General features: G+C 41.3%; 1 protein-coding gene across 1 annotated transcript in view; it reads right to left on the bottom strand.

Annotated features, from left to right (window-relative positions):
- LOC146691378 (uncharacterized) overlaps positions 1-21,082 on the bottom strand; it is a 49,004-nt gene that overhangs the window by 25,810 nt on the left and 2,112 nt on the right. The window contains exon 2 of the mRNA XM_085434770.1: positions 19,559-19,736. Within this exon, the coding sequence (XP_085290896.1) occupies positions 19,559-19,736 (178 nt within the window). The remainder of the gene's footprint in view (positions 1-19,558; positions 19,737-21,082) is intronic.

Here is a 21,082-nt window from a genome sequence, read left to right as displayed (position 1 = left end):
GCTGAAATCACTTTTCCTCTCTATTCTGATGCACCTCTGATGAGTTAATGAACGGTTGAACAAGTGTATTTAATAAAGTGGCCAATGAAAATAAATTTTATATAAAGTAAGTACAATTACATATTCTAATAAAAACGTTTGTTCCTATTATGAGACACAATACTTAATAATTGAATTAAAAAACTTAAATTCTAAAATAACTATTAAAAGTGATTTTTTAAAATTCAGTAGCTGAAGATTTCATTATATCAGCAGTGGTCAAAACACACTGCTGGCTGCAGGCTGATAGCTGAAACCTGTGAATGATCACAGCTCTGCACTGCAGCTCTGCAGTGTTAGTAACAGGTGAGTGGAAATGAGCTGCAGATTACACAGGCTCTATTTGCATGTGGATGAATGGCAGATTACTGAAGTGTGAAGTAGCTGATGGCCTTCCAGCTGGATGCTGTCACATGTGAAAGAACTGCTAACACGGTGCAAATTCAAACACTAATAACTTGTAAATAAACAGGATAACGCCAAGAAAGCATGTTTATCTGCAGAGTACATGCAGTCCCCATGAGCACATATAAATGGTGATGCTAGCTACTACAGTTCTTCTGTCGGTTTTATTAGCCTAATGCATGTTATTGATTATGTTATTTTTGTTATATGTTGCTGTTATAAAAACCCTTTTCATTATTCTCAGCATCACAAACAATGATCTTCAAGTAATTATCAGAAAACGTTTGCAGTTTTATTGTTAATGAAAGACCCCACAGAGAGAGCGAGAGCTCAAACAGCTCAGAAGAACACAGACCTCACAGCCGCAGGCGACACTGAGACGCATCCTTAATCTCAAATACAGTAAACTAGTTAGCTAACGTTAATTAGTAACTCAACATTTACTGACATCAGCATGAGCATCATGTCAGTAGATTGAATTAGCATTCTAGCAGCATTAAGCTTCCCACTAAGTATATTTCATATTGCAAATTCTGTTTATATAGCTGTAAGTGTTGCAGTTCAACAGCATCAAGGTTGGGTATGTTTTGCATTCAGAGATGCTGTTCTGCATATCTTGGTTATAATGAGTGGCTTTCGAATCACCGCCTGACCGTTCTGACCTCTGGCATCAACAAAGCACGTTCACCCAGAGACGTGCTGCTCGCTGGGCGTTCTCTCTTTGCCAGACCGCTCACTGCAAACTCGTGCTTGTGTGGGAAAATTCCAACAGGTCGGGAATTTTTGAAATACTCAGACCATCCCGCCTGGCGCCAACAACCACGCCGTGTTTAAAGTCATGTAAATCACCTTTATCCTCTTTCTGATGCTCAGTTTGAATTACTGCCTCGGCGTGGCTGGCATGTCTATCAGTGATGGAGTTACTGTGATTGCCTGAGTGGATATTTGTGTTAACGAGCAGTTGAGCAGAACTGAAATAGTAAATCTTTATTGATACAAACATCACTGAGTGTCTGAGGGCTGCACTGAAAATCACACCAAAAACCAGTAAGTTCAACACATGACACAGATGTGGAAATGATGTCATAAATCCCCTCTGCCCTCCAATTAAAATCCTTTAAAGTATTAAATACATAAAGAGTCTGGACAAACATGGACGGCACATCAATGTTGGTAACTGTGTTTCCTCCTGAGACTAGTTAACTCTCTTTGTAACCTTGTATGAATCATTTGCAGAGCCAAAATAAATCCTGATGATCACAACGACAGCTTAATGCAAAAGGTTTAACAAAGAACATTTTTCACCTCCCGTAGTATCCATCGCCCCGCTGAAGCTGCTGGTTTTACTTTTCAAGCTTCAACATTCAAAGAAAAGTTGAAATATTTTTGCTTAACAATGAATATAAAACATATGAAAGTGTTTTTCTTTTTTATTCATTTTAAACTTTAAATGTAAAGAATAAATTCATGTCTATGATGGCTCTCACGAAAGTTGTTCACTTTTAAGCATTCAGTGAGAAACAAAACCGTCTCTGCCGAGTCTGCCGGTTACAACTCAAAGCTGTGAAGTACAACGCAGTAATTACACTCAATAATATTCTGTAATTAAGCATTTATTAACTACTTACAGCTTTGAGGCCCCACACTGAAACAACTGCAGCAGGAATATACAAATACGACCTTTGTGAAAGCCTGCTGCAGACACTCTGTTCACAATGACAAATGCTTTCAGTTATTGTATATGTCTAATCACACATGCACAGGAATTTCAACAAGTTTAGTTTAATATCTATCTCTGCCACATTAGATTAGATTAGTATTACTTGCTGTCTTCAGCCTCAGCGTCCCACAGTCCCCTCTGTTTCACCTGCAGGTGACTAATCCTAAATGACCCAAACACCTCCAAACTTTTATCGGAATAATTAAATTCCTTAAATTAATTCATTCAACCATTGACATTTTTTTTACTTATAATTAATAAATCAGTGGATCAAGTTTCTCACAGATCATTAACTTTAAAAAGCTGTTTGACCCAGTTTGAAAAAACAAACAAACATGGTCCTTTTATTGGGTTCCTCCCACCAAACCCAGCATGTGTCAGAAATGTGCCAGAATACCATAAACCCCATCAGCACTGCTCACCATGACCGGCCCACCTTGGTATTTCTGTTTGTGAGACACTATGTGTAATGTGAAAGTCTCTCATTGCCTTACATGGATAATTATGGATAATTACAAGAGAAAGACATTTTTCAGGTGCTGAGCAGTGATGATAGAGGAGAAATACCAAAATAAAATGATTCAAACTACAGTGGAAAAATCATTTTATATCACACAGAAGTTAAAGTGGGGCAGCACGGTGGTTAGCACTGTTGCCGCACAGCAAGAAGGTCCTGAGTTAAATTCCAACATCAGGCCGGGGTCTTTCTGTGTGGAGTTTGCATGTTCTCCCCGTGTTTGCGTGGGTTCCCTCCGGGTACTCCGGCTTCCTCCCACCGTCCAAAGACATGCAGCTTGAGGGGATAGGTTAATTGGAAACTCCAAATTGCCATTGTGTGAATGTGCGAGTGAATGTGAGTGCGAATGGTTGTCTGTCCCTGTGTGTTAGCCCTGCGACAGACTGGCGACCTGTCCAGGGTGTACCCCGCCTCTCGCCCTATGACAGCTGGGATAGGCTCCAGCGCCCCCCGCGACCCTGAAAAGGATAAGCGGAAGCGAATGGATGGATGGATGGAAGTTAAAGTACATAATATATGTTTTACCTGGTTGAGTTATTCATTCAGACGACTGAGTGAGATCTTCAGAATCATAGAGCTGATGTCTCAGTGCTGCCGATGTCACTGTCTGAGTCACACTGTGCTGCATAATGAGGCCGAGGACTGGCTCTGTAAAGGTGCACATGCATGAGGCTACGTCCACACTAGCCCGGATAGATTAGAAAACGGCGTGCTCATCTTAAAACGCGCCGCGTCCACATTATCCTTTTCAAGCGTTGTTCATCCACACTGAAACGATCGAAAACGCTGACGTTCCAGTCCTGCGCATGCGTGAAACACAAGAAGATTCGGCCTGCCTCATTTCTGTCTGCCGCTTATTTATTTGAGGCAAAATGTTGAGGACAAGCAGCAAGTTTTTAAAATGGACTAACAAAGAAGTGGAGTTGTTGCTGCGAGTAACACAAAAGTACAAAGTTGCAAAAAAGAGTGAGAATTAAAAATGTGAGCTCTCTGGAGCACGTGCAGACTGATATTTAATGGGGCTGTCAAACAAAACAGCTGCTGTATAATGCCCTCCGATATCTTTGTTTAATTGGTCACATGACTGCATCACATGACTAACATGTGTCATTGTTTTCAAAAAGGCTCCGGGTCCGCCGTCCACACTGTGAAGCGAAAACGGCGTTTTCAAATGTATCCGCTTTGGGGAGCGTTTTGAAAACGCTGCGTTTCCTTGAGTCTCAGTGTGGACTTGAGGCCGAAACGGAGAGAAAAAGATGAATTTTCAAATGAAAACGTGTTAGTGTGGACGCAGCCAGAGGTTACACGTTTACATGCAGTGTGTTGAGCCTTTTTAAGCGTTGCTTTAACATTGTTGTTGTTGTTTCCTTGAACAGAGTGCAAAGCAGCAAAGCCTTCAGGCAGATTCACAGTCGTCATCAGCCAACAGCAAACTCTCTCATCTTTGAAAATGATTCAAATCAGCTGCGAGTTGATGAACCGTTTGTGTTCATTGGGTAAGAACTTCAGGTTCGAGCTGTCAGGAAGTCAGTTATTCCTGCTAAAGCTTATTTTGTCACTCAGCACATAAAGAATGGAACGAGCTGACGGCAAAGTCATTCTCTGAAAAGCACCAAATTACACAGTAATTGGTATAGTCTAACTTTGCACTTAGTGAGCAATTTGCAATTATTTGATTTTCAATTATAAAATTCTTAAGAGTATTTCAGTATGACTGAAATAAAAGTAACTTTTATTAGATTGTGCAGGTGTGACAGAAGCACATTAGCACAAACAGGAAATTGCAAAGTAAAGTGAATAAAACTACTTTTCACTTTAATGCTAAAATCTCTACAGGGAGCTTTAAATCTTCAATGTCTGTTTTGCTGAAATTTAATTTGAAATATAAATGTAGGCAGGTCAAATTATTTTCTATTTATAATAGATGACTTTTCTTTCATTATGCATTATCTTAAATATGTTGAGAAGAAAGCGCAGCTGTACGATGGGCCTTGATGTTCTGCAGTTATGCTGACCTTAGGTCCAGAGATGAGACGCGCTGGAGAGGCCGTCCCAGTGCAGACATATTCAAATGGTCAAGAGATGCCTCCGGTTAATAAAAAATTAACTACTAATGATTAATTGACACCCTTGATAATATCTTAACAGGCTTCCATTTATGTGAGTTGAAGCATAGAATTTCACCTCCAGGAGTCAATAATGACATCCACGAAAAGCCATTAAGGGTAGAACCATTTTAATAATTGATCATCCCGAGCTCCTTTTCATTGTTGCATTAGTAGAACTGTGACGCAGGTTTTTATTTTTGTAAAAAACAAAATGTGTGGATTTTCCTTTCAGTTTCTTCTTGTTTTCTCCGAGTGAGTGAGAGAGGACCACACTGTCAGCAAAGGTGACAGGTTAGGTTACATATGAGCTGGCAGGGAGAGAGGCTTTCATCGCGGTCAGAAAATACAAATAACAGGAGGCAAATACCTCATGAGATAACTCAGAATTAGGCTCTACGATGTCCTGAGTCTTTATTCCAGATCAGGGCTTCATCAGCAACCTGTTTGAAGGACTGAGCTCCAAGATCTGAGGAGAAGCAAGCAGTGCTGCTCATCAGGAGTGCTGCAGATATGCCTCTCGAATCAGCCGCTGCCTTCAGCCCCAACCATCAGTCTCAAAGCGGCAGTCACAGGTGAGAGCTCTCTGTACCTGTGATAGATTCTAGAAAATCCTGCCTGTTGTGCTGTGATAACACATGATATTGTCTTGAAAGAGGATGCTGTTGTCAAATCCATGAGCCATGGAATCCCTTAGCACCTTCTTGGCACCTTTAGAAAGGATCCGAGCTTTAACTGGGCATCACTAAAACCTGCTTCCTTGGACTTTGAGACTATTATTAGTTGAGGATCATAGACCCGCGGCTGTAATCTTCTCAACAAACTGTGCACAGACACTGCGTAAAGGTCACGAAAAGCCCTCGAGCGTGTCCTGGTATGTTGGTGGGACGTCCATCTGTACTGTTAGAGTAAAAACACCTGGAAATGTGCTTTCAGATATGTAATCGCTGTGACGTTTGGTACCATCCGACTGCACCGACATGTCTGTGGTTTGAGATATTTCCCCAGTGAGCTCAGGGTCACGGGCTCCTCGCCAAGGAAATTTGTTTGGAAAAGGCTGACATCTTCTCATATGTTCTCGCTTTTATCAGATGACCTTAAAGTCGTAAAATTAGAACACTGTCAAGAATAGAAATTTTCATTTTAAGTCTCATAGCGGGTCGCAAAATTGCAATATATTATGCAATAATGACGTAGATTAATTATGCATTCAGTCAAATCCCAGGCAGTTTGTGTTAAACACATTCTTTTGCCTTTTTTGAAACTTGTGCATTCAGTACAAATCAATATCGCTGCAGTAATTAGTTTTGTGGACAGAAGAAAATATAATCATACACTGGCATTAAGGTTTAAAATGTTTCCAATCTGTACTTGTCTTTGCATTTATATCATAGTGATCAATACAGCACCAGTGAGAATGTAACCCAGAACATTTAATGGCTGTAGCATTACAGTACTGAACCACAGTCTGATTTTAAGGTACCTGCTTAACTTATATATATATATACCAAACCTGCTTTCTGCTATTTCCACTTTATTTTCCAACTGCAGGCCAACGGCTGAATATTAATTCTTACAGCTGCCTTTAGAATTCCTACAGGGTCATTATCATAGTCTATAACCCTCTCAGACCCAAATTAAGTTTTAGTTGCTAATGCACAACCAAGTCCTGCAGTGGTACTTCTGAGTAAAAAAAACTCATAAAATATGTATGTGGGGGGAATCAGGTTGTTAGGTCTTAACTGTTGCAAATCTGCAACGTCTGCCTGGAGAGGGTTAAAACAGACTAGATGATTAAATAAAATTTGAACTTGAACGTCCCGTTAACCCTTTCACATCTCCTGTAGTTCTACCAGCCTGCTAACTGAAACTATGAGCAGAACCCAAATAACCACAGCAAAAAAGGCCCGAGAATGTAAATATAAAGAAACCAACAAGCAAGTACCTGTAAGAGGTACAAAACTAGGTCATTACAACCAGCTGAGGGTAACGAAGTGCTGCTGTTAGCCGCTGTTAGCTCTTGTTAGCTGCTGTTAGCTCTTGTTAGCCGCTGTTAGCTCTTGTTAGCTGCTGTTAGTGAAACTTTTTTTTAAAGTGGATCACACACTCATCCCCCTCCCCCTCCAAACGCCTTCGACGCTTATTCCCTTCCGATGCTGACGGTGGATCAAGGAGACCAGCGCACAGGCTGCAGGCCTGGATGTGCTGTCTACACTGGCTGTCTCTCACCCTTTACCCCCCCTGTTGCTTGTCATGTGTTTCTTTGGTGTAAGAGTTGTTTCATGTGCAGAGGTGTTTTTTCTGTTCTCAAACTGATCTCCCTGTTGGAGCTCAGTCTGAGGGGAGTTATTTTTTCTCCTTATCTTTCCTCATGTGGTGCATCTTCCATTGTTATACCTCTCTGACCCGTCTTCCCCATGTGATGTTTGTGTAATGTATGTATGGTCGGAGGGTAAGATGGCGCCGCCATTGCGTGCAATAGGTCGGCAGCCTTATGAAATTTCCCCTTGTGGGACTAATAAAGGTATATCAAATCAAATCAAATCTTGTAATTTCGACCATATCCAGCAAAAATAGGCATGTTTATGTAAATTTTCATATATCAGAGCCCCGACTTCAGTGTAGGAGAGGTGATGTTGGAGGATGAGCTGCCAGTAAGTGAGGGGAGAGAGAGCAGCGGTGGAAGAGGAGAAAATAATGATGAAAATATGTAAAATGTGTATTGATTACTTCTAAGTTAATGGCACTAATTCTTTGAAGAGGTTGTTATTACACAGCAGTTATGTTTACTCTACTATGTACCCTTAAACAGTTTCTTAATGTGCCTTTAAACCAGTTTGTGTTTGTATGCAACACAACATTAAATACATTAAATAACGACATTAAATAAGCTTCTACTGGAATAGTGCTGGACTTTAACTCTGCTCATGTGCAATATGCAACAATTTGGACATTAACACTGGGGAGATTACTTGTCAGACCTGTACCCCAGATTTTATTATACATTTAATTCATTTGCTTTGAAGTTATTATCTGTTATTTAGCAACATGTAACATTTAACATCCAGTCCTGCAATGTCACCCACATTTCATAACTACTGAAACACGACTCAGACAAATGTGCAACATGTGCATGCCTCTGGAAAATCGCTGTAATTACATTTGCTTTGAGAGTAAAAGTGAAATGAAAAGACTAATCTTCAAGTTTATAAAAGTGTGTGCTGTCATAAATATTCATCAAATATTTATCAAAAGCTGTGAGAACTCAACTAGACCTCCAAAAGTCACTCATTAGCACCATGAAACAAAAGTAGCACCGTGTTTCAGCAAGCCTTCGGAAGCAGATACTTCCACCTTCCCCTCTACTTTACATCTTCATTGACAGGGTTTGAAGACAGTTCATTGCTAAGCAGCTTATTCAGTACATGGTCCCATATCCTTTCCCTTTTCTTCATCTATTTAATGATACCTGGTTATTGCTTTCACGTCAGAGATAAGGTGCTGATCAGTTAATCAGCACCTGCCCTTTTTATTCCAACGCAGCACAAGGTTAATACATTTCTTAGACACTCGCTATGAAACCAACCGCCTACTTGTCAGAATTCTACTTTCAATCTATCAATTTTAAATGAATGTCGCTGATTAGTTCTTACCTCTCTGCCAATGACATCTTTGTATTCGTGCCAGATTCAGGTCAGTTTCGTGGTGATCTGAGTTTCTACTAATGTGATACAGGTCAGATAGAAATAAGTATGCTGGAAGGAACTCGAATTTTGTTTAGAATTCTTGAGTCGTTGAAGCCATTAATAAAATAAAAGCCAAAGATATCATCTGAAAATGAAATGAAAAATCCAACGTTCACAGAAATAGTAACCTTGCTGGTGATTTCCACAGAAATGCTGATCAGTCCAACTGTTCCTGCTAAACACAGCACATGTGCATCCATAGGAGGAGGGACTAAAGAGTGCAAAGGTAAGAACGCATATGACACAAAATAAACTACATTTCTATTTGGTAATGTATTAGTATGTGGGCGAGGCACCGTCTTCTTTTGGAAGGAACTGCAAAGACATGAAAAATTACTGTAGGCACGCTGCCGTTGGTGGGTTCTCTCATCCATTTTGTGGTTTTCAGATCAATGATAATATAAAAAACACTTTCACAAAAAAGCTTCTGGGCAGCAAAAGCACCAAAATCTCTCAAGTTTCTGGTAGAGATTTCATGTGAAACCTCTACAGGACGATTTGTGTCGCTGTCACCTCGCAAAATCAGAAAACAGCATGTTGGTCGTTTCCAAACTAAAAGCTCTTCTTTGGTATTTTAAACAGACCAACTATTCATAACTGTAACGGTAAAACAAACGGCAAAATATGAGGGCATTCATTTCATCTCATACTGCCACATAGTGGACACACCAGGAAGTGCAGGCTCGACGCTGCGTCATTGTTGCTACAGAACAGTGCAGGTTGAAAAAAGTAATTAGTAACTGATCACTTGTCAAAAAAAGTAATCCCGTTAATTTACCGATTACTTATTTTCAAAAGTAATTAGTTACTTAGTTACTTTTTACACAACCTGAATAGGTAATAAAGCAACAGACCTTTCAGCCCAAATATATTTTTCTGCATAATCCATCATATAAAATGTAATCAAATGAAAACATCTCTTTAAAACTTGGTTCATTAGTTTCAACTTTATTCCCATTGCATTAAGCAAACATTTAATTAAATGCAGCTGTCTTTGACTTGAAGAAATGTGTTTAACATTTAAACCTATTTCCTGCATATTCCAGCAGATAAAATAAAATATTTTTTTACACTCTTTCAAATAGATGCAAGTAAAACACAGCAGAAAATAAATAAAATCAAAGCCTCAGCAGCTCTGAGTCCTGTCGCTCTTAAATCTATTGTCACCTGTTTAGCAGGAGTGGGGCAGGTGGAGGTTTGCCCACAGCGGTCATGTCAGTGGGGGATCCGGGGGTTTCTCTGTGAATGTCACGTTCCTGTGGCAGCGTGCTCGCTGCTCGCTCAGACGTTTAGGGGTTTTTCCTCCCACGCAAAAATATTATCCATTGTTGACTTGCACACAGCCGCTGCCACGAACGTTGCACGTACTTACGTCATTGTCGTGAGACACTCTCACAAACAAAATCACAGTTTAGTAACGCAGTAACGCAGCGTGCTTATGGGAAAGTAACAGTAATCTAATTACTTTTTTGCAATAGTAATCCCTTACTTTACTCATTAATTAATTGGATTACACGTTACTGCCGCTCAAATTCAAAATTCAAATTCAAATTTTATTTGTCACGTACACAGTCATACACAGTACGATATGCAGTGAAATGCTTGGACAACTGCTCGTGACCTAAAGAAAACAAAAAAGGAAAAGGCTATGAATAAGATAGGAAATAAATATGAAAAATTAAAAAGGGTAAATTTAACTAGGAAGGAATAAAATATAAATTAAGGTTAAAAATGAAATAACTGTACAACACAAATTAGAATGAAGGGTAAATTTAACTGGGAAGAATAAGATAAAATATATAAATTAAAGTTGAAAATAAAATAACTGTACAACAAAATACACAATACACAATATAGAACTATATAAGAATGTATGAAGAAATCTAAATCTAAATAAATATATACACAATAACAGCAGCTGTACAAGTATTAACTGGAAATGAAGAATATAGTGACCAGTGTTGTGCAAAACCAAAGTCCAGAAAGTCCAGTGTGTGTGTAAGAACCATATGTGTGGGTCAGTACTGTGTGGTGGTGTGATTGAGAGACCGTATCGCCTGCGGGAAGAAGCTCCTCCTCAGTCTCTCTGTGTTGGTCTTCAGGGAGCGGAATCGCTTTCCTGACCTCAGCAGAGAGAACAGTCTGTTGTTGGGATGGCTGAGGTCCTTCACGATCTTCCTGGCCTTGGTCCAGCACCGCCTGCTGTAGATTGAGTGCAGGTCAGGGAGCTCGGAGCGGATGGTGCGCTCAGCTGACCGCACAACCCTCTGTAGAGCTCGTCTGTCCTGCATGGTGCTGTTCCCGAACCAGGTTAAGATGTTTCCCGTCAGGATGCTCTCTATGGTGCACGAGTAAAAGTTCCTGAGCACCTTGGAGGGCAGTTGGAAGTCTCTCAAGCGTCTGAGGTGGTAGAGACGCTGTCGGGCCTTTTTCACCACGGTGTTGATGTGACAGGACCATGACAGGTCCTGCGTGATGTGAACTCCGAGGTATTTGAAGCTGTCCACTCTCTCCACTGGGCACTCGTTGATGACGGGGGTCTGGTAGTTCCTCTCCTGCTTAGTGCTGAAGTCCACTATCAGCTCCTTTGTCTTACTGACGTTTAGAAGGAGGTTGTTCCTCTGGCACCAGTTCTCCAGATTCCTAATCTCCTTCAGGTAGGCCGTCTCGTTGTTATCAGAGATCAGGCCCACCACGACGGTGTCGTCAGCAAACTTGATGATGGTGGTGGAGCTGGTAGTGGCCACACAGTCATATGTGTACAAAGAGTACAGCAGGGGGCTCAGAACACACCCCTGGGGGGCTCCAGTGCTGAGAGTGGTGGAGGCTGAGACATGTCCGCCCATCCTTACTGCCTGTGGTCTGCCAGTTAGGAAGTTGGAGATCCACTGACACATAGATGAGCTGAGTCCCAGATGCTCCAGCTTGGTGGTGAGTGTGGAGGGAATTATGGTGTTAAATGCAGAGCTGTAGTCTATGAAGAGCATTTTAACATAATTCCCCCTTCTAGTGTCCAAGTGAGTGAGTGATGTGTGGAGGAGATGAGAGATGGCATCGTCTGTGGAACGATTTGGACGGTAAGCGAACTGTAGTGGGTCCAGTGTGTCTGGTAGTGAAGAAATGATGAAGTCTCTGACCAGGCGTTCAAAGCACTTCATCACTACTGAGGTGAGGGCTACAGGGCGATAGTCATTGAGAGAAGCAGGGTGGGGTTTCTTCGGGACAGGAACAATGATGGACTCTTTGAAGCATGTGGGGATCACCGACTGAGATAAAGAGATGTTGAATATCTCAGTGAACACAGGAGCTAGCTGGTATGCGCAGTCTCTTAGGATACGACCTGGGATGCCGTCTGGTCCTGCTGCTTTCCTGGTGTTCACTCTCTTGAAGGCTCTCCTTACTTCATGCTCGGAGATGACGAGCACGTTTCCGGTGCTGGCAGTATCTTCCTGTCTGCAGCCGTTAGCGCCGCTAACACTAGCATTGTTGGAGACCTTAGCTGCAGCCTCGAAGCGAGCATAGAAAGTGTTCAGCTCGTCTGCCAGAGTCACGGCCGCGTTCGTCATACCGGTTGTTGGTGCTTTATAGTCCGTTATTGTCCTTAGTCCCCGCCACAGGCTCCTAGAGTCACTCTGTTGGAGTTGTGACTCTAGTTTCCTCCCGTAGCGCTGCTTCGCCTCTTTCACCGCCCTCCGCACGTTATATGACGCGGCTTTGTACGGGTCCATGTCCCCCGTCATGAGTCCCGTGTTGTAGGCAGCGGTGCGGGATCTCAGAGCGTCGCGGATGGTTTTATCCACCCACGGCTTCTGGTTGGGAAACGTTGTGATAGTCTTTGTCTCCACGGTATCATCCGCTAGTTTCCCGATGAATCCCACAACCGCTTCCGTAAACACGTTGACGTCATCGTCAGAGCTGTTTCTGAACATGCCCCAGTCATGTTCTTTGCTTGCGAAATTTGATGAACTATAGAGGTGAGAGATGGAAGCTTTGTACATGGTCACATTAAGAACAAACTCTCCAAATGAGTGTTTGAGTCAGCAAACAGTGCAGGAGGATGCCACCGTCCCTCAGCTGGTGCTAGCATGACTGATGCTGCATCGCTGTTCACGTTGCCTCCAATCCATGAAAACAAATTGTGGAAGAGCGCTCTTGTTTCGAAGCTGCAGAGTCTCCTTACACTTCAGCAGATGTTTGCCCAGGCAGGACTCTTCTAACCCCGCTCATGCCCATTTGCATAGGTATGTAAGCAGAGAGAAAGGATGGCACATGTGTAGGTCAAATAACGACGCGTTGAAAAACGATTGTTACGGCAGAGTTGATCATGACGAGGGAGAAGCATGAAAAATATCAGTAATTTTAAAAAAAGGATTTTGAGACTGCCCCCTGGTGGCAGTAAACAGCTACAACAAGTATATCTCCAAACATGCTGTGCGTCGGACCAACACGCTGCCATGTAAAAAGGAAAAAGTTTGTTGTCATTAAGCAGTTTAAACTAAGTAGGAAGGTTAAGCTCAGCAATGTCTGCGGTAACTAGAACGCCCTCATGACTTATGAACCTGAACCTGGTGGGTGCAGGTTTTCTCCAGCTGCCATGTTTCAGGGTCAGCAGTCTTAGTAAACACAAAAAACAGCTTTATTTGTTTTTATCGTCCTCGTCCATTATTCCAAGTTTCTGTACGACTTCTTACACTTTATCTAATTTAGTGCTCAGCTCAGATGAAATACTTTTAATGAGTGATTTTAACGTGTGTAGAAAATCTGCTTCAAATCTATGATCGGACTTAACTGGCTTCTCTCAGAACGTCAGAGAGCCCACTCACTCATTGAACAGTGGTTTTTAGGAAACCCTCGTTTGTCTGATCATTTCTTAACAGTGGTGGATTACATCACACAGGTGAAATTATTTCAGTAAACTCGAATGTTTCCATTGTTGCCGTCATGGTGCGTGCCACACGCCAACACAGCGTGGAGCAGCTACCTAAACATTACTCAGACGTCGATTACCTTTTGAGTACTTTTACACCCTCCCTGCACATGACTGTAGATACTCAGAGGACTGACTCTCTGCTATAACTGCACACCTTAAAGCAGACAGTGGCCTTGTAGTTATTTCAAATGTTTTCATTTGGCATGAAAAAACAGTTTGTTGCTGTAACAAAGCAGAGCCGTCTGTAAAGCTGCGGTTGGACATGTTACTAAACAGAAACAGGTTTGTTATCTGCGTCGTCTCCAGGTCAGCGTCGCAGCTGTGTTGAACAACTATTCATTCAGGAATTTCTTCTAAAATAATTTTTTAACCTTTAGAGGAAACATATTTATTCATTAATCAGCTTTTATAAGAGCTGATATTCAGACTCTGTTTAGCCTATCGATCTTTACAAACTTCAATCATTCTTGAGATAATAATTTATCTCTATTGGATCACAGGCTTTCAAGCTGGCAGTAATTAAACCACTACTTAAAAAGTATGTGATCCAGCTCTGTTAGCTAATTATGCACTAATCTCCAACTTTCCTCCTGTTTCTACAATTCTTGAAAAATCAGTTTTCACAGAGCTCACTGATGACTCGAGGAATGTTTATTTGAAGAGTTTAAGTCGTAGATAAGAATTATCTTATGTCCTCTGTCAGTGGACTCGTCTCTGTGCTCGTCCTGTTGGACTTTACTGCACCGTTCAGTAACACTGATCACGGTATTTTACTACAGTGATTAGAATACTTTATTGGTATTAAAGGAAATAAATGATCCAATGGTTTGAATCTAACAGACAGTTTGTTCATGTAAAGAGGAAGTGCTCTTCACACACTAAGGAGTTCCACAGGGTTCTGTGCTAGGAACGTCTACATGCTTCCCTTAGACAATACTGTAAGAACCCACTGAATGCATTTGAAATGCTATGCAGATGCTACCTAATTATCTATTAGTTAAACTACAATTATGTCTTAAAGATATAAAGGCCTGGATTTCTGTGATTCTCTACTTCCTGCTTCAGATAAAGCTTGGATCATGTTTGGCCCTCTAAATCGTAGGAACATGGTGTCCAACCAGACGTGACATTATTATGGTGTGCAGATACACTGTTATAGTCATTTCTGATCAGGATATGTTCTTTAATGCGCTTATTAATATGTAGGACTGCTTCCTTTCATCGCTGCAACATCTCTAAAATTAGAAATATCCTATTTCAGAGTGATGCTGAAAAGCTGGTTCATGCATTTATTACTTCCAGGCTGGACGACTGTAATTCATTATTATCAGGTTCTAAAATTTCCCTAAAAAGCCTTCAGTTGATCCAAAATAGTGCCACGAGAGGACTGACAGGGACTAGGAAAAGGAATCATTTCTCCCACGTTAGTTTCTGTTAAATCCAGAAGTTGATTTAAAATCCTTCTCCTCACTTACAGGGTCTCACATGGTCCCATCATATTACAAAGATCTCCTTTAACCTTGTTATCCTGACAGAGCGTTTCACTCTCAGGCTGCAGGTCGACCTGTGGTTCCTAAAGCTTTCAGGAGAAGAACTGGAGGCGGAGCTTCGGCTGTCACACCCTCTCCTGTGGGTTTCCTGTGATCAGGTGACCCTGAACCACCTGATCACTTCTTCTCCTCTCACCTCTTTTCTCTCCACACGTTTAAACACCGCTGCAGCTTGTCATTCAGTTTTCCTCCTCTCTCACTCAGTCCTGTCTCTCCGTGCCCTCTTCTTTTATCTTTCTTCTTTTCAACCCCCAACACGGGTGTTGAGATGGCCCCGCCCCTTCCTGAGCCTGGTTCTGCTGGAGATTTCTTCCTGTTAAAAAAGGAGTTCTTCTTTCCCACCATAAAGTTATGATTATTACATTAATATTAATTATGTAACTTGAACTAGTGGAGGTGAAGCCTGCCAGACAGATCCTGGTTACAGCTGCCTCTAATCTGCACACCTGCCAGTCAAACTGGCCAAGTCAATAATGCTGAACCTCAATGAAATCAGCATGAATACCCCCCCCCAAACCGTTTTTGTAACAGCCTGCATACGTGTTAATTTCCTCCTGGAAGCCGGGTCAAGCTGGAGTGTCCCTTGGAGAAAATGCAGTTCTTGGCTCAAAGCCTCTGAATTTGCCACCTGGTCATCACAGCACAAAGAGTCAAAGCTGCCATCACATAAAAGGGACAAATACATTCATCACCGTCCGTGCAGTTCATCAAAATAAATGTCTGAGCAGACGTATTCACCAGCAGGAAAACTGCGTTTTTCACACGCTCAGATTTTGACTAGTGCATAGTGCGTACATCTTGTAGCGCAGTTATCAGGAGAGCAGGATACTGATCCTCAGGATCTGCACACAACACTCCTGGCAACAAACAGCAGCAGCTTGAGTGATTGCATAAAGGCATGACATGGAAAAGGCTTCCAGCCCATCTGGGAGAGGCTACTGTAAGGATGCTTCTGATAATATAATGATGATTTGTTTCGACAACACTGTCTCTCTGTTAACACGTCATATCTTAACATTACACGTGCTCGATCCTGCCTGCGACGCTGACGGTACGAGCTGTGAGCCTGTGCTTGTTTGGGACTGTGACAGTGCCAAGTAGGCATCGAGAGTGCGTCAGAGTGCAGATTTTAAAATGTCACCAGCCCAACGCTTTCTGCTCAAGTTCTCCTTTCAAACACGACATGAGGCATGTCTTGTTTGGTCACCTGTGGAGGAATATGCAAAGTGTCAGCGCCAAAAAGTCCTGCTGTGATGTTGATGCACGATTCCAACAGCAATCTCATTTTAATTTCTGTCTCCACAGGTACTACACCCCGAAGCTGATATGGTAATGAGATTACAGTTGTCTGCTCCCATTCGATATGTGCGGCGTGATGTTAATCTGCATTCCATCTTCATCACAGTGATTCCACCGGCCTCACGCAAACTGACACAGAATCTGGAACACTGTTACTTCTGCTCACATTTTATAAAATCTAATCAATCCCAGTTTTTCTTCAGTTTGATATTGAAGAATTCAGCAGCGCTCAACTAAATACAGAAAGGACAACGCTCTCCTTCCTTCTTGGTGTAATATTCACAATAACAGCAGAAGCAAACAGAAAACCTTCCTAACCATCATCGATTTATTTCAGGTTACAACGTGTTCTGGTTGTGATAAAACGGCACTTTAGACCGAATCAGTCAAGAAACCAATCAAACAGGCAGATGTCAGAACGTCCTGACCTTTAACCCCTAATATAAGTCAGGATTTTCCATAATGTTCCCAACAGCAGCGTTTCCTAGTACAGTACCATGTTTTTGTCATTTTGGGCTTTTTGGTAAAGTTTGCAGAGGCTCTGCTGACGGGCTGCACTTTAATGAAGCTGCAGCAACAAACACCCACTTCTTTTGAACTCGACGCCCTCAGTTTCTAAGATAAGCTTTCTAATGTAAATTTGTAGTAACCTCTGCTCATATCAGCAGAGGTCATTTTCTCCAACTTTACAATGCTGGAGACCCACAGCAGCTTTCACAGGCTGTTAGCAATGCAAACCAGTGAATGAAGGAGTCAAACATCAAACGTTGCTCCAAACCTTGAAATGTGCACATCGACTCTGAGGGAAGTTTTGTAGATGTGAAAGATTTATTTATTTATTTATTTTAAATCAGAGGAGTTGCATACGCACATTTATGAAGATGGATTACAGAGTTTAACTCTGAGTTCTACACAGCAAACAGCACACGGAGCATCTACATACTGCACGTTACAGCTAGCATGATATTTCATGACTATGGTGACGATTTGTGTTTAAAAATTAACCACACAACTTTAAACGTGCTTAATTAAATATGAACGTCAGCATAAATAAATTGGTTGTTTTCCACTCGTAACATTAGATGAATCGCCACTTCACGTGATTATTTCTCTGCGACATCAGCACAAACAAAAATCAGTTTCTTTAATCAAACGCTGCAATCAGTTCGTTGTTGCCGTTCGTTTGTTGAGATTTACTAATAAAATTAAAATCATCAGAAAGCCAATCACTTAAAAATTAACTGAGTTTGGTTGTTGGAAATATTCTGAGGTTTCCACTGAAGTGACAAACACACAGTTTCTCACATGCATCTAAAAATGTTTTCAGAAACATTTCCATCCTGTAACATGTCACAGGAATCTGCATCAACTTTGAAGGTCTATAAACATGTTAATAATAAAGTGAGGACAGAACAGAAGAGATGATGATTCAAGCCTGAAATGTGTAGTTAGTTATAGATGTAAGTTTTTAGGTGGTGCTGTGTCACTATAGCAACACAATCATTGTAAATAATATTGCAGTAATTGTTCCACAGAAAGTTGACGAGTCACAACCCTGAAGCACAGTTACTGTGTTATTTCTGACCAGCTCTGAGCTCGTTTTCAGGCTGGAAGGAGACGAGCAGCAAAAAAAGCTTCTGAAAATAATAATTTCATTATTTTAATGTAACAAACACTGAATGTTTGAATTCATAACTTTGTATCTTTGCAAACAGTTTTAACGTTGGTCGTGTTTGCTGTGAATCGTCTCTCTGATGGGACAGTAAACTCAAAAATATGCCCAGACGCATCGAGCCGTAACAGTGGAGAACCGGGAGCAGTCCATAGTGCTCTAATGGACTTACTGGACTGTGGACGTCCAGTCCTTAATCTCAACCCGTGACATTATCACTCATAAGTAAACCTACCATAACATAACCACACAGATTAAAATGTGTTGCTTTAAAATTTCAGTGTAATTTTTAAAGATATCCTAAATGTGAAATGATTTAATAGTTTTAAGCAGTATTAAAAAATCCTTTCTGTCCAAAGAAGGTTTTTAAACGCGACCTCCATTTGTGAAATACTTCAGAAATAGTTTGTGCCCCGGGCCATTTCACAGCAGAAACACTGGAAAATAGTTTTTTCTCCAGACTGAAACTCAGTGTGCAGCATGACAAGTCGAAGTTTCACAGTCATTTAGAAACAAAGGAAACAACAAGTTAGCTTCAATCCTCTAAATCAGATCAGTTAGTTGTGATCATTGGAAACAGTAACCACATCAAAGTCATTTATTTGCTCCTGGAATCAGTAAACTGAGCGTCACAAAGTAAATCTGTGTTGAGCCTCTTTCTGCCTTTTGCTAACAAAAAGTCTAGAATATGGAAAATAGAGACAAACTCAGTGTGATGCTGTTTGTTGTGCAAGAGGCCAGAAAGTTCAGAGAGAAAGTTCCTCCAACTAAAACAGGACATGAGTTGAACATGAATCGTAGCAGAAATAATTCTTCACCCACAACTGAAACTTCTAATGAACCGAATCAAAGCTTTTAGATTGAAGTGCTGTTTAATGAGTCAAATTGAAATTCTCTTGTTAACACATTATTCTGAGCATCGATATCAGCAACTGAGAGAAATCTACATAACGACCAAGGATGGTTGTTTCAATACCAGCTGCTGCTTTTACTTTGTAGTGATGCACCAACGTCAGAATGAGTAAGTCGTTTTTACCTGTAATCAGAATCAAGAGTCATTTCTGATATTTGCCCAAGATTTCCCATCTTATTAACTGGGACACATAACATACGTTTCCTTTCATAGTTATGCATATGTATATATGAAGTGTTTATTAAACTGGTGGATCAACTGAATCATCAAACATCTCCATAATAACCTCAGCACTGTTTGGCCTAACAAACTCCTGTTTTTGACATTTCATTTTTCTTTGTTCGTCGTTACGTTTAGGGACCAAAACTGCTCTGCTAGGTTTGGGTTAAGCAAACATAACGTGTGTTGTGAATGTCACAGGTGAAAGGTTAGGCTTGGTTTCACCCTGGACCTCAGCTCGGCTGTTCACTGGCTACTAGAAATAAACTGCATCAAATGTCCTGGATAGTTTTTGTTATTCATTTAATTATAATTTGGCCTTTATTTGATTTTTTCAACTGTATTATCTACTGTACTTGTAGATAATACAGTTGATAATACAGGGTTATGACATCTCAACCGTTTCTATTGAAAACAAAATCTTGATTGTGGTTATTACTCACCCAAGTCAATAAGAAATGCAACCAAAAATGTTTCCATTGCTTTTTTCTTGGTGTGGACCTCAAAGACATCTGCAGTCACCTTCAGCTCCATCCATCCCACAGCACCAGCAGAGCACGCCTGCCTGCACCTTACGGCATCTCTTTCAGAACCTGAAGGATCTACTGAAGTCAGACTAACCTGTAGGTTGGAAGATAAAACTCAAATATAAATCCTGCATGTGAGAAGAAGTTGTCTTTTTTTATAGTCCACCACTTACATGTTTTCTTAATAATAGGCAGTTCCAAAAGTGCAGCCCAAAGGACCCAGTTTAAAAAGAAAGCCTTTTACCACGTCTCAATAATGGTTACCACATTTTGAAAATCTGCAATTTCCTTTAAAAGCAGCAGCTCTATCAATTTTCCTTTACTATGAAGGCCAAAAAATTCATTTCCATTGTACACAGAATGTGAAAAGAGCGACAGCGGTACATAAAACTGATAATAGACAGCTACATTTATAATAGGCGTCCTGCCACAGCAAAGGACAGAATACAGCAGAGCTCGTTTTTATTTCAGCCTCTGTTTTGGTCTTTTCCCCACGTGCTCCTCCTCTCACAGCAAAATCAAATCACAATAAAAGAAGAGCTCATGCTTTCCTCAGCGCTGTGCGCCTTCAGCACAGAGCAGCTTTGATACGGCTGAGGTTTGCTTTCTAAATCACATAAACACATTTCCTAAGTGTTTCTATCACACTGCAGTCTGCATTTCAAAGTTTTCCTTTAGTGGAATATTTGCATTACAGTGATAAATACTCTGAAACACAATTACTGGATCTCTGTCTGTCCGCTGGTTAGTTGGAAATGTTGCGTCAGCCGTACCGATCATGAAAGAAAGATGAGTCTCGTTACAAATTCAGTGACCTGCTGGAGACAGCAGTGGAAACGACGTCCAGTGTGAGCGATTGTTTAGCCAAACACAGGCTGTAGCTGTGTCCCAGTGGTCGGAGGCCGCATTTGTAGGCTGATTACGTCACAGCGACGCCACAAAGGCTGTCCAACTTCATCGACTCCAGCCGACAAACACTAGTGAACCTCGAGCTCCCGGCTGGCTATCAGCTGGTGGGTAACAGACGCCTCCGAAAACATCGAAGCACTTTTGCAAATACGTGATGTCTTGATAACTCGAGCAGATATTTGAAGTTTGCACAGCTACACGCTCGCCTGAAAATAACTTAAAATGTATTTGGTGACCCAGAAAGAGTAATATTAAAACTATGTAGCTGCTGCCATTGTTGAAAACTGGAACTGGCTGAGCCGCACTATGCAATCTGGGATATGGTGGACCACGAAGGATACACCCGACCCATCCTTCAAATCTGGGGAAAAGGAGGACGCTTTGGCTGGAGTCTACTTATCTGGACAGCCTTCGTTGCATCACTGTGATGTAATCAGCCTACAAATGCAGCCTCCGAAGGATGTGGCCCCCGAGTTGAGACACAGCATGAAGCTTTTAACACTGGAAACTACTTTTTGTTTGAGTGCTGCA

This window comes from Copadichromis virginalis, linkage group LG16 (genome assembly GCF_057382275.1).
Source record: "Copadichromis virginalis isolate Kocher_CV1m ecotype Utaka linkage group LG16, C_Virginalis_male_GT1.1, whole genome shotgun sequence".
Classification (NCBI taxonomy): domain Eukaryota; kingdom Metazoa; phylum Chordata; class Actinopteri; order Cichliformes; family Cichlidae; genus Copadichromis; species Copadichromis virginalis.
The sequence above is the reverse complement of the archived record's forward strand: the minus strand, read 5'-3'. Positions and strand labels throughout refer to the sequence as shown.